Source organism: Pongo abelii, chromosome 8 (assembly GCF_028885655.2).
Source record: "Pongo abelii isolate AG06213 chromosome 8, NHGRI_mPonAbe1-v2.0_pri, whole genome shotgun sequence".
Lineage (NCBI taxonomy): Eukaryota > Metazoa > Chordata > Mammalia > Primates > Hominidae > Pongo > Pongo abelii.
The window spans coordinates 134513777-134538513 of NC_071993.2; the positions used below are offsets into that span (position 1 = coordinate 134513777).

Below are 24737 nucleotides of genomic sequence, written 5' to 3' on the forward strand. Positions count from 1 at the left end.
TTTAGGCTTCCTTTTCGCAAGTGGGAGGCAAGGAGGGTGCTGTCCCCGAGATCTTGCCACACTGCGTAAAGAGAGTTGAGGGAGGTGGGGCAAAGGCCTGCATGGGTTTGGACCGGGTGTCGTAGCCCAGGCCACTTTGCTAAGCTGGGGTCCCAGGCTCCCAGTCGAGGCCCAGAGATGCTGTGCATTTGATCTGCACCCAGTCCAGAATAGGGCAAGATACAAAATTAGCTGGGCGTGGTGGCGCATGCCTGTAATCCCAGCTACTCGGGAGGCTGAGGCAGGAGAATCGCTTGAACCCGGGAGGCAGAGGTTGCAGTGAGCCAAGATCACGCCACTGCACTCCAGCCTGGGTAACAAGAGCAAAGATAGAGCAAAACTCTATCAAAAAAAAAAAAAAAAAGAACAGGGCAAGGTTGTTCCTCTTATGAGACATCACTGTGAGCATTTTGTTTGTTTATTTGTTTGTTTGTTTGTTTTGGAGATGAAGTCTTGCTCTGTTGCCCGGGCTGGAGTACAGTAGCGTGACCTCAGCTTACTGCAACCTCCTCCTCTGGGGTTCAAGTGATTCTCCTGCCTTAGCCTTCTGAGTAGCTTGGACTGCAGGTGTGCACTACCATGCCCAGCTAATTTTTTTTGTGCTTGTAGTGGAGATGGCGTTTTGCCATGTTGGCCAGGCTAGTCTTGAACTCCTGACCTCAGGTGATCCGCCCACCTTGGCCTCCCTAAGTGCTGGGATTACAGGCATGAGCCACTGCAGCAGGCCACTGTGAGCATTTTTATTCTGACATCCCAGCAGGGCCTCTTCTTAGTGGCCTCTCTGTCGTCAGCACATTGGCCAATGAGACGTCTTAGAGTGGAGCAAGGCTGAGCTTTGGTTGTGAGCCAAGGTACGAGTCCTCTTAAATTTGTGTTTAGATATATAGGACGGGTTGGATTTTCATAATTCTAAGTCCTTATATTGATATATAAACATAATATACATTATGTATATATTATAAGTAATTGTGATAAAATATGCATAACATAAAATTTCCCATCTCAAACATTTTTAAGTGTCCAGTTCAGAGGCAATAAGTACATTCACATTGTTGTACAACCAGCACCGCCACCATCCATCTCCAGAGCCTTGTCATCTTGCAAAGCTCCAACTCTCTACCCGTTGAACGACTTCCCCATTCCTCCCTCCACCCACCTCCTGGTCACCACCATTCTACTTTGTGTCTCCATGAATTTGCCTACTCTAGATACCTTATATGAGTGGAATCGTGTAATACTTGTCCTTCTGTGTCTGGCTTGTTTCTCTTAGCGGAATGTCTTCCAGATTCATCCATGTTGTAACGTGTGTCAGAACTCCATTCCTTTTTAAGGCTGAATAATACTCCATTATAGGGCTAGACCGCAATGTGTTTCTCCATGGATCTGTCGAGGAACAACATGTGGGTTGTTTCTGCCTTTTGGCTGGCGTGAACAATGCTGCTATGAATGTGGGTGTACAAATACCTGCTCAAGTCCCTGCTTTCAATACTCCCATAGTTTGGGGTATATACCCAAATTTAGAATTGCTGGCTCATGTGGTATTCTGTGTTTACTTTTTTGCGAAACTGCCAAACTCTTCTACGGTCGCAGCACCGTTTGACATTCCCACCAGCAGTAATGCATGATTCCAACTTCTCTGCACCCCCAACAAGACTTGTTATTTTGTTTGTCTTTTTTTTTTTTTTTTTTTTTTTTTGAGATGGAGTCTCGCTCTGTCACCAGGCTGGAGTGCAGTGGCATGATCTTGGCTCACTGCAACCTCTGCCTCCCGGGTTCAAGCAATTCTCCTGCCTCAGCCTCCCGAGTAGCTGGTACTACAGGTGCGTGCCACCACACCTGGCTAATTTTTGTATTTTTGGTAGAGATGGGGTTTCACCATGTTGGCCAGGATGGTCTCGATTTCTTGACCTCATGATCCGCCCATCTCAGCCTCCCAAAGTGCTGGGATTACAGGTGTGAGCCTCCGCACCTGGCCTGTTTATCTTTTAAGTAATAGCGATTTTAATGAGTGAGAAGTTTTATTTATATGTATATATAAACAAAAATTAAAAGGAAAGAAATCAGACTTTGTCACAAATCTGCATTTGAAATCTGTTTGCTTTGGAATTATGGTTTTGAACATCCTAAGAGTTTGACTGAAAGGGACATTGTTGGCCAACTGTGGCTTCTTTGCATGGATTGTAAGCCTCATGTAGACAGTCTCCCTCTGTAACTAAAAAAGTGGGAGAGAGTTTAAAATTGTGAATGATTCCATTTTAGATGTTGTAGATTTTGTACTAAAGGGTATGAAATTCAAAATTCCTCTGCAGGCTATAAAACTATTGCTATACAAAAACTAGTTTGGTCTGCAAAAGTTCTATTGATTTTTTTTTTCCTGTAAGCTTTTACAGCAAATTGGATTTTAAGAGTTTCAAGTCCTACAGAGGAAAATAATTTGTTCCCCAGAGAGCAGCTTTATGTCAGTACTATGTCATCATTCCTAATAACTATATTAAAGGATGAATTTTAAAGCAGGTCACAGGAAAGTTAAAAGCAAATCAGTTTTCTAGTAGCTTCATTAAATCAAAGAGTGATGAAAAGTGCATATTCCAAACATTACCTGTGATTTTGCTTTCATTTGCAAGTGTTTGGAAAACCCGTATCTTGGTATTGGCAACTGAGTCATATGTTCATTAAAAATAAGAAGTTTGAATTTATCAGAATGCTTTGTTCTCTTTTTGTTTATTAGTTCATTTGGTTTGGTTTTTTCCTGAAACTGTCAGGGCAGAGTGAGGTTTTTCTCCTGGGAGCCCCAGGACTCATGTGCAGAGTTTTCATCACCGATATATAATAAGCTCAGCTCCGATGCCTAAAATGGTTTGTGAAGGTTGGTTAATAAATCCCAGGCAGCTCCTCCTCAGCCCTGCTTGCTGACTCAGAAACAGAGGATGGGCTGACCTGCTCCTCGCTGGGTGGGAGGTGGCAGTCAGGGTGCACACTGTGTAGTGCCTCTTCTAGGTTTGCGGCTGGCACCAGGTCATGAGTCACTTTCTCAAAGGCACAATTCCATCTTTCTCCATACACAGCTGTCATTGCGGAGCATCCCTGCCTCCCTGCCGAGTATCCAAAGATAAATCCATACAGTCTCATATTAAACTACTGTGATGTATACATATTTCTCTTTTGAAATGTACAAAGATGAAAGGCTGAACTCAGCCATCATCCCCAGCTGATGACAAGCATGACTATTGTGTCCAGGGGTGGTGCTCCTGGAGCATTAAGCAAGGTTTCCAAATGTTCTGTGCTGCTTTCAGGGCATGAATCCGTACAGGGGACAGACAGGAGCAAACTTCAAATACGGCCCATCAGGAGGGCGTCTTTATAGAGCAGGCTGCAGGCTCGCTTTGATCAATTAGAGGTGTGACTTAGGGAAAGTCCTCTCCCATCTCTGGGTTCTGAGAAACTCTTTAGGAATGCAGATTCCTGGGATCTGCCTACAGCAAATCAGGGCTCTGGAGGTGGGGTTCAGGAATCCGCCTGAGAGACACTGATGCTTAGCCAGAGTGGAACCCACTGAAATGGTCTCCAGAGACCATTTCAGACCCTCGGTCTATGTTAAGTGCTTTGTGCATTGGAATGTGTTTACTCAGGGCATCCTCTTATCTTCTTTCATTTAGAATCACACCCGCAGTTCAGCCCCAAGTAGACATATAACAGGGAACCAGGTCCTGTCCTATCAGAAGGTTATTCCCCGTCAATGTCAGGAACTGTTGAGAGTGGTGAATTCTCACACCTGGTAAATTTCACCTATCAGATTGCAGTTCGAGCAGTACCAGCATCCTAAACCAAATGGTCTTAACTCTCATCTGGCAAGTACCTTCTTTGACAGAAAGAATCTGACCATTAAGAGTTTTATCACACCACCATCAACACCAACAACAGCAAAACTCAGGAACTAGATTACATTTTGTAGTTTGAGAAAGGCCCACCCTAAATCAGAAATGCTTTTAGTATATAGGGTGGCTGTGCTTTCAGCTTGCGACAGCGCCTCCACACATCCCTGCCTTTGCATCCAGAGAGAGACACAACACATTCGACATCCCGCCAAAAGTTGTCCCAGTCTGCCTGCGTCATCCCCCAAGGCGGAACTCAGGAGGCAGAAGGCTGACAGTGAGCATTTTCTACTCCTGGCCCTGAGTAAACCGTGGCTAGCCCCAGGGAAGCTGCCATCTGCACGAGTAATTCATAGGGAATATTAAAACATCCCAAGTATTTTGAAATCTCTCTGCATGCTGTCCTTTCGGTGATAACTGGCCAGAAAGGCCTGACGTGTGCCTAGGGTTTGGGGCCAACTGTCAGCAAAACAAACTTTTGTGTCGGTGCAGCCTCCAAGCAGGCTAGGAGGGCTATGAGCGAGGAGAGCGCTGCTACTCCCTCCTTTCCTGGAGCACCAAGAGAGGCAACAGCTGCGTGCTATAAATGGTAACCAAATACATTTGATGCGTTGATTCATCTTGATAAGATTTCTTGAATTTGCTCACATGAAATTCAATTGTGTACTTATTATCGTTCATACTAATAAATCTGCTCATTTAGATTGGTGTTCTGTCCTATTAGGAAAATCTGTTTTTAATCAGTATTTTGATTTAATTATAAATTATTGAGAGGAAGCCTCTTAGCTTGATTACATGGAAGAATGTCTAACTGAGTCCAGGCCCTGGAGGGAAGCAGAGACCAGGGACAGAAAGGGAGACTTTTCCTTCTCCCACCCTACAACAGCAGCAACTCTGGTGGGTCTCTGCAGCTGGGAGAAGGAAAATGTCTCTCTTAGAACGTTTTTAAAGGTCAGCTTCGTCTCCACTCTCGGAAGTGAAGTGTTGGCATGGATATTTTGTGACAGCAGTGTCGGCAGAGAAGTGATTATTTTTAGTTTTAAAGAAGAATAAATTTGGTTTTCCCTTCCAAAAAAGGAAGATTTTTCAGGACTATAGATCACATGTAATTACCTTTTGGAATAGGGTTCTCGTAAAGGCAATATTCTTAGCTAAAAAATGTTTGCACTGTGACATGACCCTTTGCTAATAGAACAAGTTACATCTAAACAAATTCAAGGTGCAGCTCTTCCCAAACTCAAGTGAAAAGCACAGATAAGTCTATTCTGGGAAATTAACTGAGTAGCCGTGGTGTAGGGCGCACCACACTGGACATAGTCAATTCAGAACACAAATGGTTTTCATGTAACCATTTTGGTCTTTGGTGGTAATATGCCTCCTGTGAATTGAATCCGCTGGTTTGATTTGGAAACCAAAGCAGATCATTTTGCCAGTTCCCCTTTCCCCAAGTGTGCATTGCTCTTCCTAGACCATTATCCAAGAAATAAGGAATGTCAACCTCTGTGTTTTCCAGATTCCTTTTCTGGCCGAAGGGATCAGAATCCACGGAGACAAAGTCACGGAGGCACTGAGGCCGTTCCATGAGAGGATGGAGGCCTGTTTCAAACAGCTGAAGGAAAAGGTGGAGAAAGAGTACGGCGTCCGAATCATGGTAAGAGTGTAGTATGCGTAGTGTTGCAGAAGAGTGGGTGTCTGGGCATCCCACTGTTGAACTGGGACAAGCTTCCAGAGCAGAGGAACTCACATGTACACATGGTGCCTGCTTAGGAAGTGGGATGTGAGGGAGCTCAGCCCCCTTGGGCAGTCTTGTCTACCGGCAACCCAGCCAACCTCCTTTCAATAACTGGAAATGCCAGGGCGAATAAACATTCATGAATTTCCTTGATTGCCAAATGCCCCCTGACCTGCTGTGAACACAGTCCAACCTTACTGTTGCAGAGCAATGGAGAAATCTCACAGCTCCCAGGCAACTCAGCTGGTTGACAGCACACACCTACAGTCATACAATACACACAAAGGGTTCGGTCATCCACAGGGCAACAGCACTCACGATGGCCCATGGCAGAGGTGGCCCAGCCCAAGGTTGACGTCAAAGGATCGTGGCCATCAGGGGAGAAGTGACCAACATCTGGAGTGTGTAATTATTAGCGAAGATTTACCTATTGTAGGAAGGGGTAATTGATCTAGACCCAGGAGGATAAGCCAGACCAAGGAGGATAAGCCAGATGTGGTCAGGGGAGGAGATCAAGAAGACACTGCCTGGGGAAAGAACTCCCTCAACAGAGGCTGAGAGGCAGGAGTTTGAATGGCAGGCCAGGGGCCAGTGCAGACACAGGCATGCTTTGGGCAGAAGAGAAAATTTGGAGTGGAGATGGAAAGGCACCTAACCTCCAAGAACGAGGGATGCCAGGCTGGGGCAGGAGGCTCTGCTCGGGATGAAGGGCAGAACTGAGCTTTTGCGATGAGTTTATGGAAGGTTTCTGAGCAGAGGCTGACATCAGGAGCAGGGTGGAGAGCAGCTTTGAGTTTTAATGATGCAAAAACCTTGCAGTTCAAATCTTATAGCCGACTTGAGACCGTCCCCAGGAGCCATGCCTTAGCAGATGTGGGGGCAAAGCCAGGCGCCGTGAGTCACAGTGCTGCCCTGCTCTGCAGCTCAGAGTGGTGCTCCCATCTTTACTCAGTCTCTGGGAGCTTTGCTGGGCCTACCCTGCCTGCTCGGGAACTGTGGAGACACCAGACACAGCAAAGGGTCCCCACTCCCCATTGTTCAGGGATGAGGGGCCATGTGGCACAGAGAAGCAGGGCGCTCTCTTCTGTCTACTGGAATTCCATGCCTGCCGGCACTGAGGGGGTGTGCACAGGGCTTCAACTCCCCTGCAAAAGGAAGGCAAGCTGTGGGAAGTCGCGCTGCTTCTCCCAGATAACATACGGCACTTTCCTCTGCTCCTTGAAGACCAGGTGCCGAGTGGGGTGTGCCATTTTGGTTTTTTTCTGGGCCCAGGGCCGCCTGTCCACCAGTCCCTGAAGTTCTCAGCTGCTCTCTGTTGAACCCTCTTTTCTTTCACACACTGATCTCAATAAGCAAACACTAATTTAGTGCTCCCCACGTGCCAGGGACCTTCCTAAGTGCTATATAGATACTCAGTTGCTTCATCTGCCTCACACTGTGAAGCAGGCACTGCAGTCATCTGCATTTTACAGTCAAGGAAATGGGGACATGGGAAGGTAACTAGGTCACACCCTAGCACGTGGCAGACCCATGGTTCAAGCCCTATCCATGTACCTCCAGGGTCTGTGCTTTTAGCCCCTACTCCAGGGGCTAACATTTGGCACCACAGAGCTTCTCCGCCTCTTTCCCACATGTGCAGGAAATGCATATGAGACCTGTACAACCCCTGAGAGAAGGTAATTTGGTTATGATCACACTGCATGCTCTCCCAGTCTCCCCGCCTCTGCCGGGCATGAGTGAACCTTGGTGCCTCCAAGCCTAGGGCCTGGTGTCCATCAGATGAGAGGGTCCCAGGCCCAGCAGGGCTTGAACCCAACAAAGCCAATATAACACAACTGCTGCTCTGAGGTTGAAAACTCAGCAGGTGGGAGTCTGGAACTGCCAGCCAGCGGGAGCTGCTGCAGGTGAACAGGCTTGGAAATCAGGGCGCTCTCCTTCAAGGCTGGGCTGGAGGATCCTTTGTGCAAGTCAGAATGCTAGAGTAGCGCTTGATAGCTTCAGAGCCTGCAACTCATTACAATCAGAGCTGAGTGGCAAGAAGCATTTCGGAGTGCGTCACGTCGCATCTCTTTCAAAGTTGATGCCTGTATTAATTCGTTCTAAGAAACAAACACTTGTGGAATCTTGACATTTTCTTCCTAAGTGAAAAGCTTCCTCTTTTCTCAGTCATTTAATGTATATTTCAAAATCACAGAAAGCTGTCTGGCTCACCAGACATCCTGCATATCCCCTTCTCTGCCACGTTCATGAGTTCTGAGTGTGCTTGCTTTGGGCACAGGTGGAGAAAGCAAGGGCAGGAAGGTAGGGTGCTGTGGATTGGTGTGCTTTGTGGATTGGGGTGCTGTGTGGATTGGGGTGCCGTGTGGATTGTGGTGTCGTGTGGATTGGGGTGCCGTGTGGATTGGGGTGCCGTGTGGATTGTGCCATGTGGATTGGGGTGCCATGTGGATTGTGCCGTGTGGACTGTGATGTCATGTGGATTGGGGTGCCATGTGGATTGGGGTACCGTGTGGATTGGGGTGCCATGTGGATTGGGGTGCCGTGTGGATTGGGGTGCCATGTGGATTGTGCCGTGTGGATTGTGATGTCATGTGGATTGGGGTGCCATGTGGATTGGGGTACCGTGTGGATTGGGGTACCGTGTGGATTGGGGTGCCATGTGGATTCGGGTGCCATGTGGATTGGGATGCTGTGTGTCCTTGGCTGGAGCTTATTTCCAGCACATCGTGAGGCAGCACCATCTCCGTCAAACTCCCCATCCTCTGTAGCGCCAGCTGGGGCACCCCATCTAGGGGGTTGGAGGCTTTTACAGAATGAAGGTTGCATTTTCCACCCTGGGATACTTTGTTCCCCAGACCCACCTTGCAGAGTCCTGCTCCATCCTTCAACCCCAACAGCAGGCTCTGCAAGCATCCTTTGAGCAGGCAAGGGGACTGGCAGGTCCCCCTGTCCTTCCCTGAGAAATGTGGCAATGAAAAGCAGTCTGGGATGTGCCTGTCCTGTCTTACCTACTTTGGAAACTTGCAAGCATCTCAGAGCACTTTGAAAAGCAATCTAGTATCACCCTGTTTGCAAAAAAAGATGGATTTTAAAATTTAAAAATAAACCCACAGAAAGGTCATAAACCATTTTGTCAATGTTTCTGAGCCAGTTTAAGCCATAGAAAGAGAAGGTGTGGACGCCCTCGGACTTCTCGATACCCAGGCTCCTCTGCCACTCTGCCTTGGCTTTCATCTTCCCAGTCCTGGGGCTCCAAGGAGCTGCCATTCCCTGGATGGGAGCTCTGCAGGCCAGCTTCTCCTGACCTTTAGGGAGTGAGGTGTGCAGGGCCCCGGGGATGAGCCCGTGAGCACCTGCCCCATTCGGCATTGGCCCCCATGCCCTCACCGGCCCACAGCACCACGTTCAGCATTGGCCCCCGTGCCCTCACTGGCCCACAGCGCCACGTTCGGCATTGGCCTCCGTGCCCTCACTGGCCCACAGCGCCACGTTCGACATTGGCCCCCGTGCCCTCACTGGCCCACAGCATGCAGGAGGCATGTGTGCTGGCCTTCAAGCTTGTGAAAAAGAGCTTTAGGTTTCTCACCAAATCTTCATCTACCTCTTCAAGTCCGATTAGGAGCGGGGAAATTGATCCTGGTTCTGCATTCTCTCTACTCCCATCCACCTCATCACTCCAAACACCGTGGAGAGCCATAACCCCAACATGCCATCGTCCCCCTCTCCCCTCCCCACCTACTGTCACAACACCTGCTGGCCACCCAGACCCGGGAGAGAACCAGGAGTCGCCTTCCTCCCTCAAGTTAGTTCTAGCCGTGGTATCCCCTGGTGGTGCTGGGGTTCACCCCACCATCTTTGCCATCACAGTTGGCCCCTGACCTGGCCCCCAGCTTCCAGGATTTCTCCTCTCTCGCCCTCCCTCCACAGCTGCCAGGGGGACCCATCCCAGTAGTTCTCTTAACTGGGATCCATGGGACCCTGGGGTTCCTCAGAGGCTGTTGGGAGGGGTGTTGACTGGGAGGTGGAGCTGATAGCCCCTGCCTCAGCAGGAACATTTAGCTTTACCTATTCCATGTGCTGGAGTTCCATGGGGAGGAGAAGCAGTGTGGCATGGCCTACAAGGACAGCCAGGGACCAGGGTTCTGTTTCAGATGCAGAGCTGATGGTGCAGTTGTGTCCTTCAGTCTTGTGGCCTCTGAGGGCCGGCCAAGGTTCTAACATCACACTCGCACCCTCCCTGCTGGGCCTGCCCATCTTCTTCCCCACCCCCCAGCCCCTCCTCCCCCACCTGCCCTCTGCAAGGGAAAATGTGTCACCCTATGGATTTCCAGGCTGTAGCTGGCATTTGTATAGCACCTGGAAAGGGACATTCCAGATCACGATGAAGTGTGCCTGTTTCTCACCCTTCCTCGTACAGCATTGGTCCCTGTGATTAAGTTCAGCCAACCCCCTCAACCCAGCCCATTGGCATCCAAGACTCTGGGCAGTAAACGCCTGTGGCTGGCTCAAGGTGGGATGTTACAGCTCAGCCAGGAGACAGCGACGTAAAACTAAGGGTCATTGGGCAGGGCCAGAGGGTCGCTCCTGGTCAGAGAACTGAAATGAGTGTTTGCTCAGGCGGTGAAGACAGCAGCCTCAGGGTAGCGAGCCCTGTGGGCTTCCCCAGCATCATTTCATTTAGTTCTAATGCTGGCCCTCTGGGCAGGGAGGACTGCTCCCTGTGTGCTCAGGAGGAAGCTGGGGCTCGGAGTGGCTCAGAGTTTTATGGAGGGTCACACCGTCAGTGCCAGGGCCACAGTTCCAACCTAGTTCCAATATCCCCAACTCCTACCCACCAGCCCTGCTTTCAGTCACAGTGTCTGGCTGTGGAGTCCCACCTCCCAGGACTGGGTGAGACTCTTAATTCCATCAGATGAAACAAAAGTAAAGCCCTGATGTCTTGATTTCTAGAGGCTCTGCTCAATCAAGAAGGAATTATGAGGCAGACCGCCCAGTAAACCCACGGTCGCACCCAGGGAGTGCCCTGCAAATGTGGGACTCCGAGTGCCCTCTGCCCCTCCTTGCCGGGAGTCATCCTCCTGCCAACCCCCTTCCTTTATTCCTTGAAATCCATACTCACACATCTCAACCAAGACCTGAGGTCACCTTCTGAGATTATGTATGGGGTAAGGTTTCACAGTTGGGGATAATCCCCAAGCAACCATTTCCCTTTTAGTTTCTTCTAAAGGCAGAGTAATTACAATGAACATCTCCATGAAGCTATCCCCCGGCACCATCACTGGTGCAAGTCCAAGACTGACCAGCCCCTCTTTGCTGGCAAATCCCAGCTGCACGTCACTCAGAGCCAGTGGTCAGCAAACTGTGGCCCCTGGCCTGGTTGTGTAAATAAATTTTTGTTGGCAGGCAGGCCATGCTCGTTCATTTCTGTATTATCTGTGGCTGTTTTTGTGCTGTCGTGGCAGTGCGTGCTAGTTTCCACAGAGACCATATGTCCTGCAAGCCTAAAATACTTACCTGGTCCTTTGCAGCAGGGGGCCCCAGCCCCCAGGCAGTGGACTGGTACCAGTCTGTGGCCTGTTAGGAACTGGGCCCACAGCTGGAGGTGAGCGGCAGGTGAGGGAGCATTACTGTCTGAGCTCTGCCTCCTATCAGATCAGTGGCAGCATTAGATTCTCATGGGAGCATGAACCCTATTGTGAATTGTGCATGTGAGGGATCTGGGTTGCGCACTCCTTATGAGAATCTAATGCCTGATGATCTGAGGTGGAGCAGTTTCAACCTGAAACCATCCCCTGCTGGTCTGTGGAAAAATTGTCTTCCATGAAACCGGTTCCTGGTGCCAAAAAGGTTGGGGACCACTGCTTTACAGAAAATGTGGGCCAATTCCTGCCCTTTTACAATTTTGAACTTTTTATTATGAAAGAGATAGTTTACACATCAAATGCTGTTTTATTTGAGATCAGATATTTAAGAAAAAGGCCCACTTTTCAGAAGGGGAAGTGGCGTTATATTAATATTACCTGTAATCTACCGCTTCTGGCCTCGGAGGGCTGGAACCATGGTCCACAGCAAGTCTTCTGTAGTTGATTGGCTGAATGAAATGGGCGGGGTGGGGTTGCAGGGTGGGGAAGTCAACGCCACACAGAGAGGAAGTGCCCTACAGGAATTTAGTTTCCACATCCTCAGGTTAAAGGAAAGTCCTTGTGCAGCAGCTGCAGTCCCAGATGTGCCAACATCTGGCTCGGGGTGCAGGTACACTGGAATTTTCTAGCTAATTAGGTGTTGACACATGCTGTATTTCAGGGACACTTTCTTCAGTAATATGTCAAGAAGAAGATGGAAAAGTCTATCTAGAGATTTTTTTTTTTTTTTGGCACAATGCATCACTAATTCACTACCTAACAAGTGGGAGAAGCTTTAGCAACTTCAGCAGTGGTTTCATCTACTCCGTGGCATCAGTCACTTGCAGAAAGGAAACGTACTTTTAATTAAGCAGCAGGAGCATCTTATTTTTGTCTAGAGGAGGTCAGTCATTATGGATTCATGCATTTTGATGGCCTGTGTAGTCTATCAACCTGCAGAGATATACAAAATTCATCTAAAGATCGAAAGACTCTTTAATCACTCTCTAGGTGTTACTCTACATTAAACTTTCTGGTCGGCACATTCTCTTGTGGCTTTGGAATGTGTTGACGCATTGCGGTCTTTGAAGAAAACTTGCATTGAGTATTAAAAGGCTAAGAAGGTTCCTTCCGATACTTTCACAGTCTTGGATTAGGTTTTAAAAGACTCGAAAATAATCATTGTTTTTGTCTTCCACTCAGAGCAAGAACATGTACTGTTTACAGAAGTCTGAACGATGATGATCTCGATTCCACACAGCTAAGGCCACTTTATCTCAGGAGTCTGACTGTGGCAGGCACAGGCATCAAACAAGTCTCCTTCTCTCTCTTTCTCGCTCTCAGCCCTCAAGTCTGGACGATAGAAGAGGCAGCCGCCCCCGGTCCATGGTGCGGTCCTTCACGATGCCTTCCTCATCCCGGCCTCTGTCTGTGGCCTCTGTCTCTTCCCTCTCATCGGACAGCACCCCTTCCAGGCCAGGCTCCGACGGGTGAGTCAAGCTCACAGCAGGGCTGGGCTGAGCAGCGAGGGCTTGGGGGATCTGGAAGGAGCCACCCAGGACCCTGGGTTTATTTTCTTACAACTGAGGGTTTTGTGTTCATCAAAATTATCTTTGAAACTGAGACCCTCCGAGACTTTCTGACCAATTAGTGCCCAATATTACTCTGAGGTCTTGTGAGTCGTTGAGAAAAACATCCTCTCTTTGGGTACCACTTTGGGTAAGGTTTTCATCCAATTTAGAACCTCCAGTGAGTGTTCAGTCCTCTTCAGCATGGCTTAGAACAAGCTTGTCCAACCCGCGGCCCACGGGCCACATGCAGCCCAGGATGGCTTTGAATGTGGCCCAACACCAATCCATAAACTCCCTTAAAACAGTATGAGATTGTTTTTGTGATCTCTTTTTTTTTTTTTTTTTTTTTTTAAATAGCTCATCAGCTATTGTTAGTGTTAGTGTATTTCATGTGTGGCCCAAGACAAGTCTTCTTCTGATGTGGCTCAGGGAAGCCGAAAGATTGGACACCCCTGGGAAGAAGCAAGGTGCATTTCAGGTTGGCCAAGCGCCTTGTACTTTTCATCTCCTGTTCACCTCCAGGGTGTTGTGCCCGGACAGGAGCTGGTGTGGTCTGAGCATGACACAACCTCCACTATCTACCCGTGACACCATTCTGCCAAGACAACTGTCACAGAGTCAGGCTTTCATGATGAATGGCTGGGCCACCTTCTTTTTTTTTTTTTTTTCTCTCCCTTCCTCATTTTTTTGGAGAGCAAATTTTTTGTTTATTTTTGTTTCTGGTGAGGTTTATTGCCTTTTAAAGGGGAATGGTGTTTAAGTGAATGCTTCTGAGAATGACCATCTGTCCCTACTTTTTACGACAACTCTGGAAAATAAAAGACATATTATCCTTTTTAAAAAATTTTGTTTTTGAGGCAGACTCTCACTCTGCCACCCAGGCTGGAGTGCAGTGGTGTGATCACAGCTCACTGCAGCCTCCACTTCCCAAGCTCAAGCGATCATAACCATTTGTAAGTGAACAGTTCGGTGGCATTGAGTACGTTCACATCGCTCTGCAGCCATGACCACCATCCATCTCCAGAACTCTTTAATCTTGCCAAACTGAAAGTCTGTACCCATTTAACAACAATTCCCCACTCTTTACCTCCCATATCGATTAAACACTAACTTCGCATTCTCCTTTCCCCCCACCCCTGATGCCCTGACAATGTCTACTTTCTTTTTTTTTTTTTTTTTTTTGAGATGGAGTATCCCTCTGTCGCCCAGGCTGAGTGCAGTGGCACGATCTTGGCTCACTGCAACCTCCGCCTCCCAGGTTCAAACAATTCTTTTGCCTCAGCCTCCCAAGTAGCTGGGCCTACAGGCACATGCCACCATGCCTGGCTAATTCGTTGTATATTTAGTAGAGACGGGGTTTCACCCCGTCTAAATATCTACTATATTTAGATCGAGCCGGGATGGTCTCGATCTCCCGACCTCGTGATCCGCCCGCCTCGGCCTCACAAAGTGCTGGGATTACAGGTGTGAGCCACCGTGCCTGGCCAACATCCACTTTCTATCACTATGATTTTGACTATTCTAAATACTCATGGGCCACCTTCTTTCTACAAGGCCACTTTGGAGATGCATTTTTGCTCTTGAGTACCCAATAGTTAACATTTATTGAGCACACACTGTGGCTCTGGCATTAGCTCAGATTATTGCAAAGAGAACTGCAACATTGGTATTTTTTTTGTATTTTTGAGTGGCAAGCATGTAAAGTTTGTTCTTCTACAAAAAGAAAAAAATGTTGCATGCAATTTAAACAAAACAGAAGAACCTCTAATTGTTTTACTGCCGATTTGTACAGTTGTTTGTGTGTCCAATCCCATTTGGTTTACAATCCATCACCCTATCAAACCCACAGGCATCTGGCCCCTTCAACACACAGACACAGACTTCCAGAGAGCCCCAAGGGACGGCTCAACTCTGATTGCCCATTGTTGCCAATGACTGATGTGCCTGATGGATAATTGCAAACTATTCCCACATTTTTTCTTAACAGTAATTTTTATCAGCGTCTGATATTTATAAGGCCAAGTCCATATGGAAATTCTCAATTTAGAGGTATTTAAATCATGTGTGCTTGTCACTTACAGCAAGATTGCTAAAGAAATTTAATTCAACTTCTCCCCGAGAAAATCCCCAGGCTGGTTATGGAAAGGTTTTTATATTTCTAGGAACATAGGGGTTAGGGTGGAAATTGATGGAGAGGTTTTACATAGAAGAGTGGTGAATTGCACATGTGAGCTCGAGCTGCTGGCTCTTCCCCAGAAGGCATTTGTTTAACCTTTGACTGGAAGGCATCTTTATTACAGTCCAGATTTGTGCATTCTTGGGGTTACCACCCTTTCCTAGCTAACTAATGTGGAGAAAATGAGGCTTTGGTCTCAAATGGCACAGGTTACATGCGGAATAAAGTTCATTCTGTAGGCAGTTGCTTCTCGTAATATGAAAATTTAAAACTCCCCCTGCCTTTCTCTGGGTTCTTTGTATATGCATCAGGATTTCACAACCTAGGTCTTCTCCCTGAGCTAAACAGCATCTACTAGTCCTTTTCTTACCTACATTATCTCAAGTTCTGCTAAACCTAGAATAAAATCATGAAATGTTTGGTCGTTGCTTATAATAGATAAAATATTTCTCACCTAACGGATATGGATGTATTGTATATCCAGTGTGAAAAGTCCAGATGTCCCAAAATGCCTTAATGATCTAAGTCAATATTGGTATATTTTATCAATCATTTTAAATTTTTTAAACATTTTATTATAGAAAAATTTCAAAGCTGAGTACAGTGGCTCATGCCTAAAATCCCAGCACTTTGGGAGGCTGAAGCAGGTGGATTGCTTGAGCTCTGGAGTTCAAGACCAGCCTAGGCAACATAACAAAACCCCATCTCTACAAAAAATAGAAAAATTAGCTGGGTGTGGTGGTGCATGCCTGTAGTCTCAGCTGCCTGGGAGGCTGAGGTGGGAGGATCACCTGAGCCTGGGGAGGTTGAGGCTGTAGTGAGCCATGATTGAACCACTGCACTCCAGCCTGGGCAACAGAGTGAGACTCTGTTTCAGAAAAAAAAAGAAAAATTTCAGATATATACAAAATGGGCCAAACAGTATAATGAGGCCCCCATGCCCCATCAGCCAGTCTTGACAATTATCAGCTTTTAACTAATCTTTTTTTTCAATCTGTATCAATCATATTTTCCAGCAAATCTCAAATATCATATCATTTTATCTATAGCTATTTCACTATGAATTTCTAAAAGGTATGAACTCTTTTTTAAAACCATAACTAGGTTATATTATATAAACTATAGTAATATAGTTTATTTCACACCAAAAATATTGACAGGAATTCCATATGATAATAATATATGAGTGTTAATTTCCCATTGTCATGTCTTTTTTTTTAGTTTGAGGCAAAATCCAAATAAGGTTCCCACCTTGTACCTTGCACTTGGTTGATATTATCTCTTTAAGTCTCTTTTAGTCCCCTTTTCTCCCTTGTAATTTATTTCTGGGAAACCCTAGGTTGTGTATCCTGTCATGGTCCCCACCATCAGGACTTTGCTGATAGCATGTCCTATCGCATTGTTTAATTCGTGTCTCGATTCTCCATATTCCCTGTATATTGGTAGTTGAGTCTAGCGATTTGTTCAGATTCAGATTTGATTTAGAGACAAGATGACTTCATAGGTACTTGTATGTTCTTCCATTCAGAGGCACATCATATCCTGTTATCTCTCTTATGGAGATGTTAACAGCTATTGATAATCGGTGCTTAGATTCAATACCATTATTGTTCACATAGCGTATGTACCTGCAGCAGATCCTACTGCACAGCCACATTAGATGGGAGAAGCAAAGAGTAGGTGGTGGTCCTTGCTCTGGGCAGTCTGCATCTTCAGTGAATTTAAGCGCAGTTTTGCAAATGATCCTTCCCTTCCTGGTTCAATTTACTTCCAATTATGGGACACGCAACGTGGAAATAATCAACAGTGAGCAAATCAATGGGGAGCAAGATTGCTGCAATGACCGTCTTTTTTTTTTTTTTTTTTTGAGACAGGATCTGGCTCTGTCACCCAGGCTGTGCAATGGCACAATCTTGGCTCACTGCAATTTCTGCCTCCCAGGCTCAAGCCATCCTGCCACCTCAGCCTCCTGAGTAGCTGGGACTATAGGTGCACGCCACCATGCCCAGCTAATTTTTGTATGTTTTATCGAGACTGGATCTTGCCATGTTGGCCAGGCTGGTCTCGAACTCCTGAGCTCAAATGATCCACCCACCTCAGCCTCCCCAAGTGCTGGGATTATAGGCATGAGCCACTGCGCCCGGCCCTGCAATGGCCTTCTTAATGAGAACAGTGGCTTCCTTCCAAGTGTCCCATTCAGAAATACATGTAAGAGAAACTAGAGCTAGGATGAAAATATGACTGGCTGGTTAAATTTTCTTCTCTTGAAATCATGCTCCCCTTGAAGAAGCCAATTGCCTTCTCCAGGCGATCACGGAAGTCAGGTTTGGAAGTTACTGTGAGGCTCAGAGCTCCAAAGAGCAGGCTATATTTTGAAAATGTAAGATCCTAGTAACAGCACTGCCTTCCATGTGAGTTACGCTATACAGTTTTTTAGGCGGGCCCATGCCTTCATCCATTCAACCATCTCTCCTGACTCCTCCTCACAGCAGGAGCTGCTAGGGATGAGACTCCAGTCTTAGAGCTGGATCCATTTCTTCCACCTCCTGATAGGACTTCTAGGACCAGAAACAGGATGGACATGTCAATCTTGTGTTGGAGTGACAAATCACAATCGTGTGTGGATATGCGTGCACACTAACCTTTTGGTACATGACTTAGACACTAGCCTAAGATTCATTTACTCCATGGTATAACCACGAATGTGTCTTTACAGCAACTCTGGGGTAGGCAGAAGGATGGTGGTGTCTTTATACCCTTTTATAAGTGAGACAGCTGCCAGAGGTTACGAGGACATCAAGAGTCACCCACAGTGGCAGACCTAGAATGCAGGTCTTCTGTCTCCAGCTCAGTTGCCGGCTGGAAACCTCAGGGCATCTCCAAGCACCTGTGAGCTGGCCCCGGCTTGCTTCTGACCGAGCCATGCAAAGTGCTTTCACCTGGAAACAACCGTCTATCTGTACTCATAGAGCCTTGGTCAGGATTAAGATAGCAGACATTTCTTTGCATTGACGTCTATTCTTCCCCATTAAAAAATAGACAAAATATTTCTATATAAATCTCTAAAAGACGAGGGTTCCCCTTTTGAAATATGCCCTAAATACCATCCTCCCATCGTAAATGAACAATTCCTTAATATCATCATCACATATCCAGTGAGACTTCACATTTGCCCTATCGTGCTAAGTGTTCTATCTTTTTCCAGTTTGTCTGCGTTGGGATTGAAACACAGTCCTTGCATCTGGTGACTATGTATCTGAAGTCACCCTTGGCCTCCCTTTTAAATCATTGCTTTCCTTGTAAATGTCTTCGATGGATTGTGAGTGACTTTACACGTGTCTGTGGGCTGGAAAGCAATTGCTCTCCTATTAAGATGTCATTGACCTTTCCTTTAGATTTGCCCTGGAGCCTCTCCTGCCAAAGAAAATGCACTCCAGGTCCCAGGACAAGCTGGACAAGGATGACCTGGAGAAGGAGAAGAAGGACAAGAAGAAGGAAAAAAGGAACAGCAAACATCAAGAGATATTTGAGAAAGAATTTAAACCCACCGACATTTCCCTGCAGCAGTCTGAGGCTGTGATCCTTTCAGAAACGGTAACCTGACAGGGTATCTTTCCTCGCTCTGCAGTAGCTTCAGGGACCTACCTTTGCCACACCTGTAGCCAACAGGGCTGACAGTGGGCTCTTATTGAACTTGTTATAAATTAGCAACTCAGAAACCTGGGGTCCTCCTCCCCTGACCTCGAATGTCCCAAGGCAGTAGGACAGCCAGAGCCGTGGAGAGACCTGGAGGAAGGTGGGCTTAGCATTTGTCCCCCTTCCACAGGACCTGGGGTGAGGCCGCTGTGCTGCTAGGCTCTGCTGCTCTGTTGGACTTGTTTCCTACACATGTCCTAATATCCCAGAAGATGAGCAGGAGTCCTTTCGTTGTCTTCCCCTTGCTGACTGGAGCTCTCTAAGCTAGTTACGGCCCAAGTGTTAAAATCAGCGGAACTAGAATCCAAAGACCTCTTCCCACTGGGCCCCAGCAGCTGGACCTGGTTCTGGGGTATCCTGCTCTGTCTCATCTGCTCCACCTTTAAATCTCCTGGCCATCTTTCACAAGGACTTACAGGGACTTCATATGACCCAAGCTGCTGAGCTGACCTTAAAAACGGGTCCCAGGGAGTCTCGTTCATTCCACAGTCGTGGGCGTGTGAGGGCGGTGAAACTGAGGAGCCGGCTCTCATCCTGGGGCTGGGCCTGAGGGTTGATCTTCCCGGAAGTGCAGCGCACTGGGAGTCTGTGTTCATCTGTTTTGTGTTACTGTAAAGGAATGACTGAGCCAGCATCATTTATGAAGAAAAGAGGTTGATTTGGCTCATGGTTCTGCAGACTGTACAAGCATGGCACTAGCATCTACTTGGCTTCTGGTGAGGCCTCAGGAGGCTTTTATCCTTGGCTGAAGGCAGGGGAGGGGAGCAGACATGTCACATGGTGAGAAAGAGAGTATGGGCGGGGGCTGGGGGGTGTGTTCCAGGCTCTTTTAAATGACTAGGTCTCACGTGAACTGATAGAATGAGGACCCACTCATTACCCCCATTACTGCAAGGACAGCACCAAGCCCTTCACGAGAGATCTGCCCCCATGACCCAGACACCTCCTACTGGCCGCACCCCCAACATTTCAACATGAGATTTGGAGGGGACAGATATCCGAGCTGTATCAGAGTCTGAGTGCGAAGATGAGGCACAGCCCACTTCCGGGGCGAACTTGATTCCGAAAGTGCTAGCTGTAGTTGGAAACAAAAATAAAGAAGGAGTTCTCATGGGCTGTCAGCATCAAAGGCAAAGTCAGGATTGGAGCCGCCCTCCCTGGAAATGGGTAGGTGTTTGCTTGTCTCAGCCCTGGGCGTCGGCGGGCTGTGATTAGAGGGTTAGACATACTGCACTGCTTGTTTATAACTTAAAACCCAGAAGGTACGTTTTATCTATACTTCATGCCACTCAGAAAGCAGTCACATGCTACCTGGCTATCTAGAGGTGGAAGGCAAACGCCCCAGCCGTGACTTGATGTCCAGCAGGCCAGCGCTGCTCTGCGGCCTGTGGGCAGGTGCTGCGGCTGCAGCTGGGCTGGAGAATTCCCATGAGGGTGGCCGAGGATGTCAGACCAGGGGGGCACTGGCTGGAGGTTGGCCTGAAGCACCCAGATGCTCAGCGTCCAGCAGATCGAGGGGTTCCTGACCACACAGCATGCTCTGTCTGCTGTTCTGGGAAGTTGGGGTGCCACCACCCCAGAGGCTGGCTGAAGTCTCCTTCTCTCAAGCCCCAGGTAGATTTCTCAAGTCTCAAAACATTGTAGCTGGGTAGGGGAATGAACAGAAGCATTTTTGAATATTACTTAGTGCCAGACACGGTGCAAGTCTTTCATACATTTTAATTTAAGCTCTTTTTTAAGATGCTAAATTGGAGGGCCTCAGAGCAGTTGTGCCAAGTGGCAGAATTGATCACAGCTGACTTGTGTGAAAAGAAGTCCAAGGACACAAGCACACACGTGACAGGCACAGAGCCAGCACAGTGCATTTTCTGTCCCTGCCCTTGGTGGCCCAAGCATCCTTCTAGGATCCTTGCAAACAGCAGGGCTAGGGGTAGCACCACGAGGGCTGCTTCCCCACGGTTGGCCCTAGCACCCTCAGCGAATCCACAGGAACTCACCAAGGTCAGAGCACAGAACCTTGGCGGTGCTTCTCAGCATCTGGCCCAGTGTCAGCTTGAACCTTCCAGGAGGCGGAGAATCCGAACATCCCACCGGGGACAGGCTTACTATTCTTGGTCCAGCCCAGCGACCTGTCTGTCTACGCAGAGGCCACCTCCTCCAGGGGACGGGTGCCGGCAAGGTCTGTGAGGACAGTCAGACACCTGAAGTTTCCTAGCAGGCGGTTGCATGCCTGTGACCAGCCATGTGCAGGAGGGGAGGTGGGGAGGAGGTTCACAGGAGCAGAAGCAGCAACCCATTCCCTGGGGACACCACCAGCCACCCTACCCCACCCCCACTGTAGTGTCCTCCTTGCCCTTCCCCCCTGCTGGCCTCCCCTGCACCCCAGCTTCTGCAAAGGTTTTCCCTCCTCACCCCTGTGGCTGGATTCGGTTTCCTACTTGATTTGCATCATCAACAATTTCCTGACCTTTAGCTGAGCCTCTCCAGCTAGAGCTTCCAGGCTGCGATTTGCATCTCAGCAGTCCAGCCTCCTCACGCTCTCTGAATCAGAATGTGCCCACCCTGGGATGCAAGGAAGCCCGGAGAAGCACCTTAGCAGACCCCAAATCTCTCTTGCCAGCACATTCACCTTTAGAGAGCCCAGCACTTCACCCGGCCTTTCCTGACTTCCCCCAGCAGTTTTGCTGCCTGGAACAAGGCCATTTCTTCAGAGGAGGTGCAGCTCCTGGGTACTTGGCTCCCCCGACAGCACAAGATAGTTCTGGAAATAGACCTGTTGGCCTGGCCCTGTCACTCATTTACCAGAGGGCCTGAATCTTCCTCCCAAGCCTAGTTCCCATTTCCTCCTTCCAGCCTCAGTAACCTCCAGACTGGCCCTGGCACGGCTGACTCCTTCTGGGGCAGACATTGAAGCCTACGTGCTCTGTTGCTCACCCAAACCAGTACAGCGCATCCACCAGGCCCCCAGACCCAGCCGCAGCACCAAGCCCGGAGCTGCCCACTCACCTGCCTGCCCTTCCTTTGGGGAGAACCTTGACCCCTTCTTTTTGGCTGGGTTAATAAGTTTTCTAATTACTCCTGCCTCAGAGTATTTTGTAACTGTTCCTGTTCCCCAAAGCCTGATGATCTGAGACCAACCTGTAAGAAATATATAAATACAACTTACTGATGGAACAAACAGGGAAAAGGCTTAGGTGGGGGAAAGTCAAGTGCCTCCAAAAGCCAGATATGAGCAGGAAAAATATGCGTTGAAAAGGAGAGAAAAAGAATCCCTGTCCAGTAATGACCTAGGATGAGAGAAGAAGCAAAGGAGAGGAATAGCAAAAATCCTTCAGCCAATTCCTAGACTTTCAGGTACACGCCAAGGAGACCAAAGCATGCTGAGCACACCTGGGAATAATTCTGCCATGGAACAGGCCATTGATTCTGTTCTTGACCGCACGGAGGTTGCCCCGTGTGTCCTTGCTGGGTATCTGCGTGGCTTGCAACAATACTCAGCCACTTTTGCATCTATATTCAGGTCACCTGCGATGTGCTGTCCAGCCCAGGCTGTGTGAGGACAGCAGTGCCAGCCCCTCGTGTGGGGGAGGTCTGCTGTAACCACATGCTGGGCGGCTCCAACCCCAGAAATTCATCATCTCCCAGTTCTAGAGGCGTCGGCAGGGCTGATTCCTTCAGAGGCTGTGAGGGAGAGTCTGCACATGCCTCTCTCCTCCTGTCTGGGGGTTTGCTACCATCTCTGGTGTTTCTTGGCTGATGGAAGCATCACCCTGACCTCTGCTTTCATCTTCACGTTGTGCCCTCCCAAATTTGGACACGTCCATGTCCAGATTTCCCTTTTTCATAAGGTCACCTGTCCTGTTGGATTAGGACCTGTTACTGGGAAGTGTGCAGGTCCTTGGTTCTTAGTCTCCTTAGAGGAAAGAATTCAGCCAAGAGACCAATTAGTAAAGTAGGGAAATTAGTAAAGTAGGTAAAGTAGGCTTATTAAGAAAATAAAAGTAGCATAGACTCCGGGAGAGGAGCAGGCTGACCCTGTGGAGAGCAGCCCCCAGGAGTTCTGTGTTGCGGTTTTTATATTGGACTGTTTTAAGCTCCCACCTCTGTCTTAGGCCTCTCCCTTTGTCTTTGTCTGTTTTTCCCGCTCTGTCTTAAGTCTCCACCTTTTCCCTGCCTAGTTCCCGCCCAGGTGTGTGGGGCTCTCCCTTGCTGCTAGTTGATGTGCATGCGTGGGGCCCAGCGATCAATAGGAACCTACCTAATGGAGGCATGGCTCATTACCGCCACCCCAAGAAGGTCGTATAGCGGTCAAATCTGTACATACTGTGCGTGTGTATCTCTTAGGAATTAATCCCTTGCCCTGTTTCCCTCCTGATCAGCATGTAGCTAGCTACATTGTCACAGGTTAGCTGCAGAGGGAGCAATTACTGGGTGTCTTAAGGGGTGTTTCAGGACGCTGCCTCCTGCCTAGGTATTCCCGTCCCCTCTGCTCACACCTAGCATGTGTGTTTTGGGGGAGTCTCTGGGACCTGAGATTTTCCAGAGTTTCCTCTCCCAGTCCCCTTTTCCTTTTCATATCTTACTATCTGCCCACTGTAACAGGCCCACCCTCAGGGCCACACCTTAGCTTGATCATTTGCAAAGACCCTATTTCCAGTTAAGGTCATATTCTAAGGTAATGGGGGTCAGGACTTCAACAAAGGAATTTAGGTGGAAACGCAACTCAGCCCATAACAGACCCTAACTGTGCTCTTTCTGTCCTTTCGATGTAGATAAGTCCCCTGCGGCCCCAGAGACCGAAGAGCCAGGTGATCAACGTCATTGGAAGCGAAAGGCGCTTCTCGGTGTCCCCCTCGTCACCGTCCTCCCAGCAAACACCCCCTCCGGTTACACCAAGGGCCAAGCTCAGCTTCAGCATGCAGTCGAGTAAGTGGAACACTCCCCACATACGAATCGTGCTATAGCTCCGTGACTTCCCCTGCCTGAAGGCTCTGAGGTTAGAAGCACTTCCTCCCTCCCCTTGCAGCAGAGGGTGGGAGTTTAGATAAACACCTGGCTTCCTGGGAGCATCCCTTGGGACAGGCTGTAGAGTCTGAACTTCCGAAAATCAGGCCAAAACCCAGAGCCCAGGTCTCCAGCGCTGGAGGGGCAGAAAGTACAGGGTCTGTCCCAGGGTCCATGTGGAGGGGACCTGTGAGGCATGTGGAACCGCCACACTTTCTATCCCAGGACACAGAGCTACAGGAGGCCGTGGGCCTGCTTGTGTCTAGGACTGTGCGCTGGAGAAGCGCCTCCAGGCAATTGGCAACAGCTAAGGGGCGCAGCTTATTTTTCTAGTTTTGACCAATGTTTAAATTACCCTAGAAGTTGCCACAAAACTGGTGGCTCCAAACAGCAGAAATTTGTTCTCTGAAGGTTTTGGAGGCCAGAACTCTGAAATCAAGGAGGTGGCAAGTTGGTTCCCTCTGGTGGCTCCAAGGGAGAGCCTGTCCCAGGCCTCCCTCCAGCTTCTGGTGGCTCCCAGCAGTCCCTAGCCCTCCTTGGTGTGGCCACATCACTCCCCTCTCTGCCCCTGTCTTCATGTGGCCTCCTTCTCTGTGTCCTCTCTTCTTACAAGGACACCAGTCATTGGATATAGGGTCCACTGCAAATCCAGGATGATCTCACCTTGAGATCCTTCACTAATTACATCTGCAAAGACCCTACATCCAAATAAGGTACATTCTGAGGTTCTGGGTGGCCCTAAGAGGTCTACATTTTGGAGAGACTCTACTCAACTTACTCTAAGTGGTAGACAGCTTTTCACCACTAGATTCAGAGCCAGCAGAGAGGAGAAATCTTGGCAGGGAGAAGGTGCTGAGGGTGAGGACAGCAGCAGAACCAGGGAGCCCACTCTCCTTCCTGTGGCACAGAGAGGGGTCCCAGGCAGGAGAGCTCTGTGCCCTGTGGCGAGGGCTGTGCAAGGCAGTGAGTGATTGTCCTCTGCTCCTGATTTTCCTCTTGCTGAAAGGGGAGCAGTCATGATTCTGG

The 24737-nt window shown here is 48.5% G+C and overlaps 1 protein-coding gene across 4 annotated transcripts in view; it reads left to right on the forward strand.

The window, feature by feature from the left end:
• DOCK1 (dedicator of cytokinesis 1) overlaps positions 1-24737 on the forward strand; it is a 547152-nt gene that overhangs the window by 515303 nt on the left and 7112 nt on the right. For all 4 annotated transcript variants that reach the window (XM_024253415.3, XM_024253416.3, XM_054523055.2 and 1 more), the window contains exons 47-50: positions 5425-5562; positions 12609-12754; positions 18407-18605; positions 23480-23633. In XM_024253415.3, coding sequence (XP_024109183.1) covers positions 5425-5562; positions 12609-12754; positions 18407-18605; positions 23480-23633 — 637 coding nt within the window. The remainder of the gene's footprint in view (positions 1-5424; positions 5563-12608; positions 12755-18406; positions 18606-23479; positions 23634-24737) is intronic.